Raw genomic sequence first — 12,453 nt, forward strand, 5'->3', positions numbered from 1 at the left:
GGTTTGTGGGATTTTCTGCCGGACTCTGCCCTGCAGCAGGGCTGGGCTGTCCCACCTGGGCACTGCAGGGCTACGGCTGTCCTCCCACCTCTCGCCAGACTTCTGCTGGCCACCCCAGGGGACAGCTGCCGTGCCATCGGTCTCTGTTTGCCTTGCTGTGAAATGGGTGCTGCCAGACAGTGGGGCATGGGTCTGGGGTCCACAGCAAAGCAGTTCTCCTGAGCGGCAGTTGGCTGACCCCCTCCCGTACGGAGGGCATAATAAAACAGTAATTACAAACGACTTGGCGTGCATCTCTGTCTTCCTTTGGAAAAGATGCTTTTTTTGGGGGGGAGGGGGGAAATTAAGCTGTAATTTCTTGGTGCAGCTGAGCACAAAGCAAAGAAATGAAACCGAAACCAGTTCTTCAGTTCCTGCTGTGCTCCCGCACAGCTCCTCACGGTCAAAGTTTGTGCGGTGACGGTGGCGGTGCCCGGGAGCGAGGGCCCGGGGGGGTCCTGCCGGTGGCCAGAGCAGCGTTTGCGCAGCGGAGCAGTGCCGGGCAGCGGAGCGGTGCCGGGCAGTGAGTTAGTTTGTCACCGCAGCGGCAGCACAGAAGCCTTTTCCAGCGCTGGAAGGGCTCGCACGCCGTCTGCCTGCCCATCTCTCCCCAGATGAGGAGAGAGCACCCCGGAGGAGTGGGTTCGGGCAGTTTCCCCGCACGCCTCGCTCAGCCAGGCCCTTTGGCTGTGCTGCTCCACACACCCCGACCCCGACGGGAGCTCGGAGAGGATCGGGGCGAGGGGGGGGCACAGGGGCACGACGGCAGGCAGGCCCCAAATTTCAGGCACGGAGGGAGGAGGGATGCCACGGCCGGGGCCGTGCCCGCAGAGCCCCAGCCCCAGGGTCCAGCACCCGTCACCGAGCGGCTGCCCCGAGCGCCTGGCGGCCCGCTGAGGGGCCACACGGCCCGGGGCGCGGGGGGAGAGCAGCTCAGGAGCAGCAGGGCCTGCGGGGGGGGGCACGGAGGTGGGCAAAGGGAAGGGGCGCGCTGGGCCGGGAGGAACAAGAGCGGGGAAACGGGGCTGGAAGGGGGTGAGCGGGGCCGGCGTCCCCGCGCCCGTCCCGCGGCGGCAGTCGGTGCCCCCCCCCTCGGAGCCTCTCCCAACCCCCGGCGGCCCCGTCCCGGTCCCGCAGCCCAGCACCGCCGTGCCCCCAGCCCGGCGGCCGGGAGCGGACCGGGAACGGCTACGGCCGGGTCCGGGCCGAAGCGGAGGGCGCGGGGCTGCGGCGGGGAACGGCCCGGCCCCCCCCCCCCCGGAGCCCCCCGCCTGCGCTGCTCCCGGCTGCAGCCGCGCCCCGGGCGCCCCCCGCGGCCCCCCCGGGCCCGGCGCTCCGGTGCCGCGGGAGATGCGCGGCCGGCAGCGGCGGCGGGGGGCGGGGCCGGGGCCCGGCGGGAGCCGCCCCGGGGGGGGGGGGGGGGGGGGAGGCGGCCCCCGGAGCCCCGTGCCCCCGCCGTGTCCCGCGGCGAGGATTGGCCGCACCGGGCCGGGGGCGGTGGCGGTGACGTCCCGCGGGGGAACCGCGGAGGCTCGGCGGAAAATCGAAACTTCGCGGGGCGGCGGCGGCGGAGCGGGTGCGCAGCGGGTCCCGGCCCCGGCCCCGGTGCCGTCGGTGAGCGCTGCCGCGGCGCTGCGGGGGGGGGGGGGGGGGGGGGCGATCCGGGCTGGGCCGGGGCAGCGGGCCCCGTGCGGGCGGGAGGCTGCGGGAGGGGGGGTCCCCGGTGCGCCCCGACCCCGCTCGTCCCCGAGCATCCCGCCCGTCTCCTCCCGGTACGCCCGGGGCACCCCAACCCTTGCTCGTCCCGGCTCCACGCCGGTGCCCCCCGGCGGCACCCCCAGCGTCCCCCAGACCCCCGGCATCGCGGTGCCCGGCCCCCAAGTCCCCCGGTTCCCCCGGTGACTCCCCCGGTGCTCGCGGTCATCCCCGACCCCCGCTCTTCCATCTTCGCCCGTGCCCCCCCCCCCCCCCGTACCCCCCCCGTGCCCCCCCGATGCACCCGGTCTGTCCCGGCACTCAGCTCCGGTGCCCGCCCCCCGAGCACCCGGATCGGCCTGTACCCAACTCCCCCGGGTCCCCTGGTGCCCCCCCCTCGGGATCCCCCCCCCCCCCGGTGTCCCTCCCCGGTGTCCCCCCCCCCCCCCCGGTGCCCCCCCATGCCCCCCCGATGCACCCGGTCTGTTCCGGCACTCAGCTCCGGTGCCCGCCCCCGAGCACCCGGATCGGCCTGTACCCAACTCCCCCGGTGCCCCCCCCCCGGTACCCCCCCGGTGCCCCCCCCGGTGCCCCCCCGGTGCCCCCCCCGGTGCCCCCCGCCCCTCTCCGGCCCCGCCCCCTGGCGGCAGCCCCGCCTCCCCCTGCCGGCCGTCACCTAACGGGCCTCATTTGCATCCCGCCGGACCCCGCGCTACGCCATTGGCCCGTCCTCCCGCCTCGTTTGCATATCGCGGCGGGATGGGGGGGGGGAGGGACTACCTACCGGGGGGGCGGGGCTAGCGACGCCTCATTTGCATGTAAGCCCCGCCCAGAGGTCGGCTCCGCCTCCGCCCGGAGGGTGCGGGGTGGGGGCGGGGGCGTGAAACCTTCGCACCTTCAGGGCCCTGAAGTGGGGGGGGGGGGCTACGGGGCCGTTACTGCCCGTTAACGCCTGCGTTTCTCCTCTTGCCCCGTCCTTTTCTCTGCCCCCCCAGAAGCTCCCGCCGGCATGGAGCGTCACGCGTGCCCACAAGGCTCTGGGGACGGATCCGGCGCCCGCAGCGGGTGCGGGGCCCGGCCGGGCGCGGGGGCTGCGGGCTCAGGTAGGGGGCTGCGGGCCCAGGTAGGGGGCTGCGGCCTCGGGTAGGGGGCTGCGGCCTCGGGTAGGGGGCTGCGGGCCCAGGTAGGGGGCTGCGGGCTCAGGTAGGGGGCTGCGGGCCCAGGTAGGGGGCTGCGGCCTCGGGTAGGGGGCTGCGGGCCCAGGTAGGGGGCTGCGGGCCCAGGTAGGGGGCTGCGGGCCCAGGTAGGGGGCTGCGGGCCCAGGTAGGGGGCTGCGGGCTGGGGCGAGCCGTGGGCGCCGCTCAGGGCTGTGGTGGGGCGGTCGGGGCCGTCCGTGCGGCTCCTTGTGGCACCCACCTGCAGCCCTCGGTGTGTAGTGGCTCGGGGTGGGGAGAAGCGGGGCACCCCCCCGGCACCCCCCTGCACGTCTCCCACGCTCACGTCTCCGGTTTTCGTTTCGCCAACGAACCGGTGCCGTTTTGATGCAATGCTCTGCTACAACGAGCAATCTAGTCCCTTTTGAACCAGGGCTTCCTATCTCTAGCTTGTTGTTAGGTGGTGTTAGGGGTTGTTAGGTGTCAGAATTTGTTTGACAACACGCGGATTTTGCCCCTACAAGCAGTGACAGAACCGATTACACAGAGTTAATGCAGAGGAAATACTTCCTAATCCTTTATTTGCCTAGAGAATGACCCAGGCCACCAGAACTGCTTTTGTTCGGACAGGAAGAAGATGCTAAATCAGAATCAGCCCGCTGTAGTCCTGACAAGATCAGTTCTTTGCCAATCCCTCTGCAATCCAGAAAGTCAAAAGTAACAAACCCCAGACCTCCGGGTCTTAAATGCTGTAAGAAAAAATGTCCAGAGTACCTGTCCTGTTCGTTCCAAAGCTTTGTACCTGCTTCTGTAAATGACTGAAGGTGGTGGAAAGAGTTCTAGTGTATCACCAGAGAGTTCAGCAAACTAAATGATGGAGCTTGACCTGCAAACAATAGAGGAGTCACTGAGGAGCAGGAAAAGCTCAGAGAGGAGTTTAAAGTCATAATGACGTGACAGTAAATGGGATGTGAAACAGTATTGCGAAGGTGGTGCCTGCTTCAGGCAAAAGATGACCTTCTGTCATTAAACATGGTGCAACCTTTGGTCTGTAGTACTCAAAGGGACAGCGAACTGACCTTCACGTTGGTTTTTGTGCTCATACTTCCAAAAATACCCTGAGGAAATCAGTGTCTTGGTATTAGCTGATCTCCTCTCAAACTAAGTGTGGAAGCAGTGCTGAAGAGCTTGCGAAACAATTTTGTAGACAGGAGAGATCTACTCTGATGACTTATTCAGATCTGAGCTACCTTTTCACAGAAGCTTTTAAGGACTGGATTAAACTTTTGAAGATGAAAGGTGAGTTTCCCATTCCTTCCTGGATGCTGTGCTCAGCTGTGTGATGGAGGTCACGCAGCAAGTCACGAGAAGGTTAAGAAAGCTGAGAAATGCCAGTGTACTGTCACCACGCATCTCAAGGATCCTTAAGTATCTTGACAGGCAGCTGAGGTTCACAGTGCCTGCTGCTTCAGTCAGTAGCGTGTTAGCTGGAGGCTGGATAGAGATAGATCACTAGCTTAACACAATGTTTTCTTATTTTATTTATTCTCCTACCAATTGCAGGGGCTTCAGAGACAGGCCTGCTATGGAAGGAGGATGGTGTTATTGCTAGTGGTAGTTCTTAAACATGGAACAAAGCAGCTCTTGTGTCTTCCACTGATGCATTTATTCAGTGGTAGACCCTGCTCGCTCACCAGTGGCCAAGAATTGTTTTCCTTCCTGACTCTGATTTAACAATGAACTTTACCTCCACTGCAGAAAGAGGAGACGTGAAGCTCACTCCAGACCCTGATACAGGAGCAGAGCCTAGAGGAGAGGTGCAGGGAGAAGGTGGTGATGGGTCTTCTACTACTGAAACAAAGGAGGAGGAAGGAGGACTGCTGCTGGAGGAGGTAACAGCTCTGAGCAGTACCTCAGAGACTTCGCCTGAATGTGGTGCTGATGGCCCTTCTACTACTGAAACAAGGGAGGATGAGAAGGAGAAGGAAGAGGGAGCATCGCTGCTGGAGAGCGAAGCAGCTCCAGGTGGTATCTCAGAGACCTCACCTCAGGGTACGGCAGGCATTTCTGCCCAAAAATCACAGAAGAAGGTAAGGCTCTTATCAGTCCTCCTTCTTGGCAAGACAAACTTGTTGTGCTCTCTTTCCTGAAGTAAGAGATTGTCCTGCATCACCACTAATCCCTTTGGCCTGTATCTAAATACCACTGGCAGTCTGTTCCTAGACAAACTGTAGATGTATTTGCTTACATTGCATTGCATATGCAGACAGCTGATGTGCTGAGCAGTACAGCTTCCCCAACAGTACCTTTGCTACACTGAGGGTAACAATATAAAATTCTCATTACTAACTGGTCTAATCTTGTTAGTGAGCATCGTGCTCAGAGCTGCTCTGCATTCCTGCTGAAAAAGTTTTGTATATTAAAAATACAGAATTCTCAAGAGCTGTTTCATCAAATGTATAGGATTGTAGTTGGTTTTGTCCTTTCTCTTCATGGTCATATACTAGTTGCTGTGGAGGGGGTGACAATTTCTCCTCAGTAATGAAGAAACTGGTATTTTATTGTCTTATTCCTTTTTATTGTTATTATTACAGAAAAAGAGGAATAAAGCAAAGACAATTCCTTCTGGCTCTGGGGAGCAGGAGTCTCTGCCTTCTCTAAGCACGGCACCAGCTCAAACTGCAGAGTTGTCTGATGCTTGCCTTGTTGCACAGAAAATCCAAACACCGGGCAGTGAAGTAGCCAAACCAGGTGCTGACTTACTTGCTGGTGACAACAGAGGTGCACATGAAAATGGTGGTGTCTTGGGCCACTTGGGAAAGGAAGCTCAAAGTCTGGAAATGGTTGCAGAAGGCAGTCACAGCAGTGTAGCCGCGATGACCCCGTCAAAGGAGAGCACTGTTAATAATGTGGCTGCCCCATCTCCAGGCTCTACAGCCCTGAAGGAGGTGAGAGGTGGAAGTACCACACAGAGCGGAGAAGTGGTCAGGAGTAACACGGAAGAGAGCAGTGGTGTGTCTGACACCGCCCAGCTTCTGGAATCGGGACCAGATTCCCAGTCTTTGGGTAGCAGAAACAAACTGACCTCAACAGGAGGAAGAACGAACGCTTCCTCTGGGTTTTCCTCCGGTTCAGGTGTGTCTGAAAGTGAGCTTGCAACTTCTTGTGCCGAACGTGGAAGTCAAGACACAAAGACTCCTCCCTTGGTCAAAAGTTTAGAGGCTGGTAAAGGTAGACAAGACACCAGCCAGGAAGTAAGCTGTTTGGCTACCAAGGTAAGCGTGTGAGTGAGAACTCTTGTGAGTATATGGTTGCGTTGGGAAAAGTTTCTCCTTTTTCACGATGATTCTCTTGTGCTGTCAATAAAGCTGAAGACCATGAGAGTGGGAATGTGTTCTAGCATAGCTCTCTGGTTGTTCAGTTACCACTAGGGGCTGTGAACACATCTCTTCTCCAGAAGGCTCTTCTAGGTGTGTTCTCCGGTGATACCTGTCGTATCTCCTTTGACTAGGACATCTTCATGCTTTTTAGGTGTCTGTGCTCTAGTTGTGGACAGACCTGTCAAGCTGTAAATTGCTGTTGATTATCTTTTATTTTCTTTCTGCTCCATCCTTTGGGGACCTGTGGCTTACTGGCCTGACTTTTTGCATATGTGTGTGGATTTAATTCCTTTTGCAGTCCATGCACTATTTCCCATAACCAGTAGCTTCTCCTTACTGTATTTGCCTCAGTGAGAGATCAGTGTTTCCAGAAGTACAAAACTAGCTGATAGGCTGTGACTTCTGGGTATCCCCTGCTGTCTGAAGAGGTGCTGGGCATTTCTGTAGGTGTTGTACTTCCAGGGTCTTCTGTTTCATTTGATATTGTTTGTCATCCTAACACAGAAGAAAAACATGAAGGAGAAAAAGACGACCCAAAATGAGAAAGCTCATGAAGCAACTGAGAAGACAAAACAGACCAAAGGACCTGAGACTGGTAGAAAGAATGATGCTTCAGCTGTAACAAACAGTTGCAAGGATGAAAATCAACAGAGGAACCAGAAGCCTGTGGATAAGAGTAAAGAAAGGTGAGAATACCACTGCTGCCCCCCCAGCGTTTTCCACTTGCAGGATTTGGCGTGAGGTAGAGCAGAGGACACCAGACTGAGGCAGGGAAGTGAAGTACTGAGGTGTGTGTGTATCGTGGGTCTGTGGAAATACAATTGGACTTACAACTGAGATAAACTACTTCTCATGCAAAGGAGTCACTGTTTAATCAGGAGTTGCAGAGGTCATGCATTAGTTAAAGTGGTACACTTGGCACTTGAGCTTTTTTTGAGGTATCTGCTGAATAAAATAAAAAGTAGAGATAAAGGCAATCTTTTTCTTTTATGAGCAACCAGGACTGTGCTTCACACATTGTTTTAAATTTGTTTTTTGGATTATTGTTGGGAAGAGCTGTTATGATTAGTGTAACTTGTTTTGCATGGTGGGTGTGAGCTGGAAGAGGGATAAATCATTGTCATTTCAGGTGAATCTGCTGGGTGAGGTATTTCTGTTGGCTGACTAATGCAGTGACCCAGCCAGATGCGACTGGAGCATTTCATGCTTCAGGAACTCCCTTTTTATTTTGGCAATAGGTTTTACATTAGGTCTGCTATGTAGCATCAGTTTTAGTGACCTGGTAACAGAGCTCGTTACTCTTGCCTCCGGTAAGCTAGCAGCTCAGAAATGTTTTGTCATTTATAATGATTTGTCCTATTAACGTAAAAAAGTAATTCTTTCTACATTCCATTTATTTTCTGTAGTTCTGTGAACCAAAGTGAGCGTATTACAGTGTATTTCCATGCAGTATTGTCTAAAGACTTCAAGCTAAACCCTGAGACCCATAAAGTGTTCATTAAGGCTCAAGGCATTCCTGGCTATGCAGACTGGAAGGACAACATCTGTGAGCTGAACTGCACCAAGTGAGTACTCTGGGTCACACAGATACAGGGGTGTTTTAGGTTTGGAGAGCAGGAAGCAACATGGTACTTCCTTTAATACTTAAGGCTACAGCTATTCGTCCATGGGGTGGATATTGATACCAAGTGTTTTCATAGTGGTGATAAGTATTCCAAAATTCTCAATTATGAAAGAATAATCACTATTCCTATTAAAAATTGAGTGGTGCATGGAGAGGAAGTATGTTGACCAGCTGATATCTTGTCCTTTGCCTCCTTTGCTGTGTTTTGTGTTATCTAGGCAACTAGGAGAACATGGATACCTCATTGAGGGCTGTGTAGCTCTTGCGAAGGAAAGTTTGAATAAATGCATTCCTTATAAATACTGGGTTTCCTATGGACAATATGAATTTATTTACAAGAATCCAGTATCAAATCATTATGTGAATCGCTGCTTATGCATAAAGAGCGCGTTGATCAGCAATGGAGGTGAGCTTTTTTGACTGGATCTGCAAATTATTTTCTCTGGTCTTTTAGTGGTATGACTTCTAACTTCATATGAAATAACATTATTAGACAGCACTGTCTCAAGTTGGAAACTTAATGTGTCAGTGGGGTATTTCTGTGTACAGCTGAAAGAACAAAGGCATGTGCAAATGCGTGTTTGCTTCTCAAATTATTGCTTTCTTGTGTTCTCATCTGTTTTTTCCAGAATGGCACCAGTATGATGACATTGTCTGTGCAAAGCCTTCAATTCCTGAATTCATCAGGAGTCATATTCTTCAAGATAAAAAAAAAGATATTGTGAATGGGAAGACAATAGCTGCAAATATTATGTTAGAAAATATCTTCAGCATTCTTGGAACCTGGAGCCCCGTCAACCTGAAAAACTTCTTCTCTCAGCTGAAACAATTTCACTGGGTTACAAAGGAACCATGTGTGTACAGTGGCGAGAAATTGCCATGGGATGAGTTAAACTTTGGAGAACAGCAGGTAATCTGTTTACTTTTAACAGATGCTAGAAAAGAGAAGGTCGGTTACAGAGCTTTATTTTTGCTGTTGACCTTGTTGGGATTGATTTTTTGCTTTTCCAATCAAAAAGCTCATGTGACAGAACCAGCAGGGATCCTTTCATGGTGTCTGCCACTATCTACCTTGGGAGCTTTCTGTTAACTTTTGCAGTTGCAGTTCTGAGTATCTCAGATTGGTGAGAAGCAGAAATATGACCTGGTGACTTCTTAATGAGTGGGTTTTGTATGAATGTTAATTTCTTATGTCTGGCCCTTTTGTTCTGGTACGAGTCACTCTGCTGACTTCCCTACATTCATCTTCAACTCTAAACCAGCCTTTTTTTTTTTTTTGAGACGGGCTTCAAGCTTCTACTGGTCCAATTCTAAGAACTGATGTAGACAGGACCTCCGGAGTCCTAAATTCTAAGTCTCTTACCTGTCATAGTTATGAAATGTGGCAGAAATATCACATCTTTGCTTTTGGAGCTTCACACCACTGTCATGGCTATCTTTCTGGAGCCTAATTCCTTCCGGTTACTCGGGAGAGGCCACAAGATGGCATACTGTCCTAGCAGTACATCCTGGCTGCCCAAGCTCAGCTGAACTGATGAATTTCACGTGACTGCCTGTGAAGGGTGATTTTAGTAGTATGGTATCACCAAACATCACAGTATTGTGAAATCTCTCTCTTACTGACTCCCAACCTAAGCCCCAGTCCCCTGGGAAACTGGTCTGCTTGCTGATCAAGGCTGTGGCATGCAGTGGTTGTAAGGGCAGTCTGGGGTGTAAGGCTGCCTGGCTCACCGGTCCCCTTTCTGAGACCTGCCCCGCTCCCTTGACCCTCCCCAGCTCTGCTGTGCTGGGTGCGGCAGTACCGGAGCAGTGGGACCCAGTAGCACAGGGATGGGCATGGAACATCGCAGGAACTGGGGTACCACGCCTGATGTTCTAGTGGTGGTTTGTGCTGTATGTGCTTAGATCCTGGTACCACCATGGCGTCGTATTATATATGGGGCTATTGAGTGTCCTAGCTGTGACAGAAGATGATAGCTTCACGAGAAAAAGACTTATTGGGGAACTAATGTTGTGGTTGCTTTGTTTCTTCCCTTTTTTGTCGTAGGTGAACGATTTGCTGCTACGATATATTAGGGAAATAGCTCGTCCTTTCCTTTTTCCGGAAGGTGCAGAAGCACCGCAGAAGGGTATAGCAATAAAAAGTAAACTAGCTCTAGGGCTCACCCTTCTCAAAGTAGTTGAGTTGTTCAATCTACCAATAACGAAAGAGGATCTGGCTGCCCTGTGTAGCCTCTTATGCTTGGAGAAGAAGTCAGAAAAAGCCATACAGGATGAAATTCATGAGATCAAAGTGGCTTTTGTAAGACTTGAAAGGTATGTATGCTGCTGGTCCAGTAACTAACAGGGGTGATTTTACTGCAGTGTGGTAGGTAGCAAGCACAGCATGCTATGAAAAAGCAGTAAGAGATCCAGCTTTCTAGTTTCAGAGAATTACAGAAAAATTCGGGTTTGAAGGGATTTCCACAGAGGCCTGTTCAACTTCCTGCTCAAAGCAGGGCTAGCATCCAGGCAAGGTTGCAGTCAAGTTCTGAAAAAATCCAGGGATGAAGATGGCACAACTTCTCAGGGGCCCTCTTACAGTCACATACCTTTCTTGATGTGAAAAAGGTTTTCCTTCTGTCCAAATGGTATTTCCCTTATTGCAGCTTTTCCCTGTTGCCTCTTGAGTAGTAGGTTGAATCTAAGCTATTGGGTTTTCTTTATTTATAAAATCTTATTTTTATTGCTTTCTGTCAAGTAGTTTCTAGCTTCTTCTTTGCTGTTCATCCTTACAAACTCCAAGAACTGTCAAACTGATTGAGAACTGTCTCTAAAATGCCTGTATATATTTATAGCTCTGTATATTTGCTTCACACATTCCCTGACTCAACTGGGGGGGGGGCTTACGTGAAAACTGTAAGCTATTGGCACTTCTTCTTAGCACTGGATTAGTAGGGTTTTTAGCAGGGAGAATCAGGTAAGAGTACAGCTTTGAGTCTTAAACCTTTACTGAATATACTCCTCAAGGAAGATGAGATTGAACTAAAATAATTACAAGAAATAATTTGAGGGTACCATAGCAAGATGGAAGTGTAGCTCTTTTTTTTTTTTTTTTTTCTCATCACGCAAGGGCATTCTTCAGTCCTGTAAGAAGCTATTCTCTTCCTATTTTGTTTATTTTGTTATTTTTCTAGTTTGAAGCCTCAACTGATACACCTGTATCAGAGATGCATTGATGAAGAAGTAGACCACTGGGTGTGGATTCTTCCTGTTCTGCATTTACTTACTGCTTCTATGCAGCTTGACTACTTCCCAATAGAAGAAGATAACTGGGCAGGGCTGGAAGGAATTCCATTTGTTGAAATAAGGAAGCATCATAGGTAAGTTTTCCAGAATCACTGGTTATGTCCAGTGCCTTGACGTTGTAACTGGTGGTGGTTGCCTTACTTCATCTCTTATTTTTCTTTTTTAAAAAAGCAAACAAAAAAATAACCAACCAACCAAAAAAAAAAACCCAAACGTAACGTGTTGGTGGTGCGTAGTTGGGGTATTTGAACACACTGTATTGGTTGCTCACAGATTATGGTGTACAGTGAAGCTGTGCAGTATATTACTTTTCAGACACGATTCTTAATTCTGCAAGCTGTGGAACTGCTCGCCTGATTGGTTATGCCTGCTGTGAGTTAAAGCAGTTTATAATATGCATGGTGCAGAATATGAGCAGGACTTGGAATTTACTTTCCTTGAACATTTCTGCTTTGTAGTTTGATACTGCTTCTGCGATTACTGGGTGTCGGAGTCTTTTACCCATCTTCAGCTGTAAATGAGAGAAGTACTCAAGTCAGACTAAGAGCCTTTCTCTGGGGTCAGGAAGCCATTTTGTACCTTTAACTCGAAGATTTTGTTTTGCCTTCCATTCAGGATGGACATACTGCGACTAATGAAAGAAAAGAAATACTTGATGGAGTTTGACAGGACTCTGGTCAAGTCCTGGATCTGTGTGCTGCCCATGGAAAGCCTGGCTAAATTCATAGAAGACTTCTCCTGTGATTTTTTAGTTTCCCTTCAAGGTGTTTCTTACAGATTAGAGAACATTAGCTCTTCGAACAGCAAGGTTTGTTTTCTGGCAGCTTTACCCAGCTAAGGGATAAAGGCTGAAATTGGGCTGTAGTGTGTCTTTTAGCAGAACTGCCTGTCACTGAAGGAAATGTGGTTGGTAACAAGTTAGAACACAAAAAGCTTAATTTAGCTAAGAGCAAAAACAGTTGCTCTGAAGTAAGAGACTCCTAAGGGGGAGACGTGAGGGTGTGTCTGTAGCAAAAAGTTTTACTGGAATAGATGAGAGAAGAGCCTGCTTATCTGGGTTTGCTCTTTGTCACTTATAGCAAATATTTTAATCCTCAGATTCTCAGATGGCTGCCTGAAACTTTTTCTGCACAGTTCTTGAGGGTTTGGGCAAGGTGCTGCTGGTTTGAAATATTTTTGTGCCTGTTGTGAAAACACTTGTATTTGTGTGAAGACAGTAGGAATTGCTCATTGCAATTAATAGAAATAATCAATTTTAAAACCCTAAATTGTA

The 12,453-nt window shown here is 51.4% G+C and overlaps 1 protein-coding gene across 6 annotated transcripts in view; it reads left to right on the forward strand.

Annotated features, from left to right (window-relative positions):
• Positions 1–1,374: 1,374 nt before the first annotated feature.
• Positions 1,375–12,453, forward strand: part of RNF213 (ring finger protein 213) — a 53,342-nt gene continuing 42,263 nt past the window's right edge. For 2 of the 6 annotated variants that reach the window (XM_080560974.1, XM_080560979.1), the window contains exons 1-11: positions 1,375–1,615; positions 2,730–2,837; positions 4,647–4,978; positions 5,483–6,163; positions 6,773–6,954; positions 7,675–7,833; positions 8,111–8,298; positions 8,522–8,802; positions 9,940–10,208; positions 11,069–11,254; positions 11,796–11,988. In XM_080560974.1, the coding sequence (XP_080417100.1) occupies positions 1,390–1,615; positions 2,730–2,837; positions 4,647–4,978; positions 5,483–6,163; positions 6,773–6,954; positions 7,675–7,833; positions 8,111–8,298; positions 8,522–8,802; positions 9,940–10,208; positions 11,069–11,254; positions 11,796–11,988 (2,805 nt within the window). In that variant the 5' untranslated portion in view covers positions 1,375–1,389. Of the gene's footprint in view, positions 1,654–2,729; positions 2,838–3,038; positions 3,058–3,086; positions 4,188–4,646; positions 4,979–5,482; positions 6,164–6,772; positions 6,955–7,674; positions 7,834–8,110; positions 8,299–8,521; positions 8,803–9,939; positions 10,209–11,068; positions 11,255–11,795; positions 11,989–12,453 lie in introns of those variants that run through there. The other 4 variants (XM_080560975.1, XM_080560976.1, XM_080560978.1 and 1 more) reach the window with 4 other exon arrangements.

This window comes from Anser brachyrhynchus, assembly GCF_964034855.1.
Source record: "Anser brachyrhynchus genome assembly, chromosome: 18".
Taxonomy (NCBI): Eukaryota; Metazoa; Chordata; class Aves; order Anseriformes; family Anatidae; genus Anser; species Anser brachyrhynchus.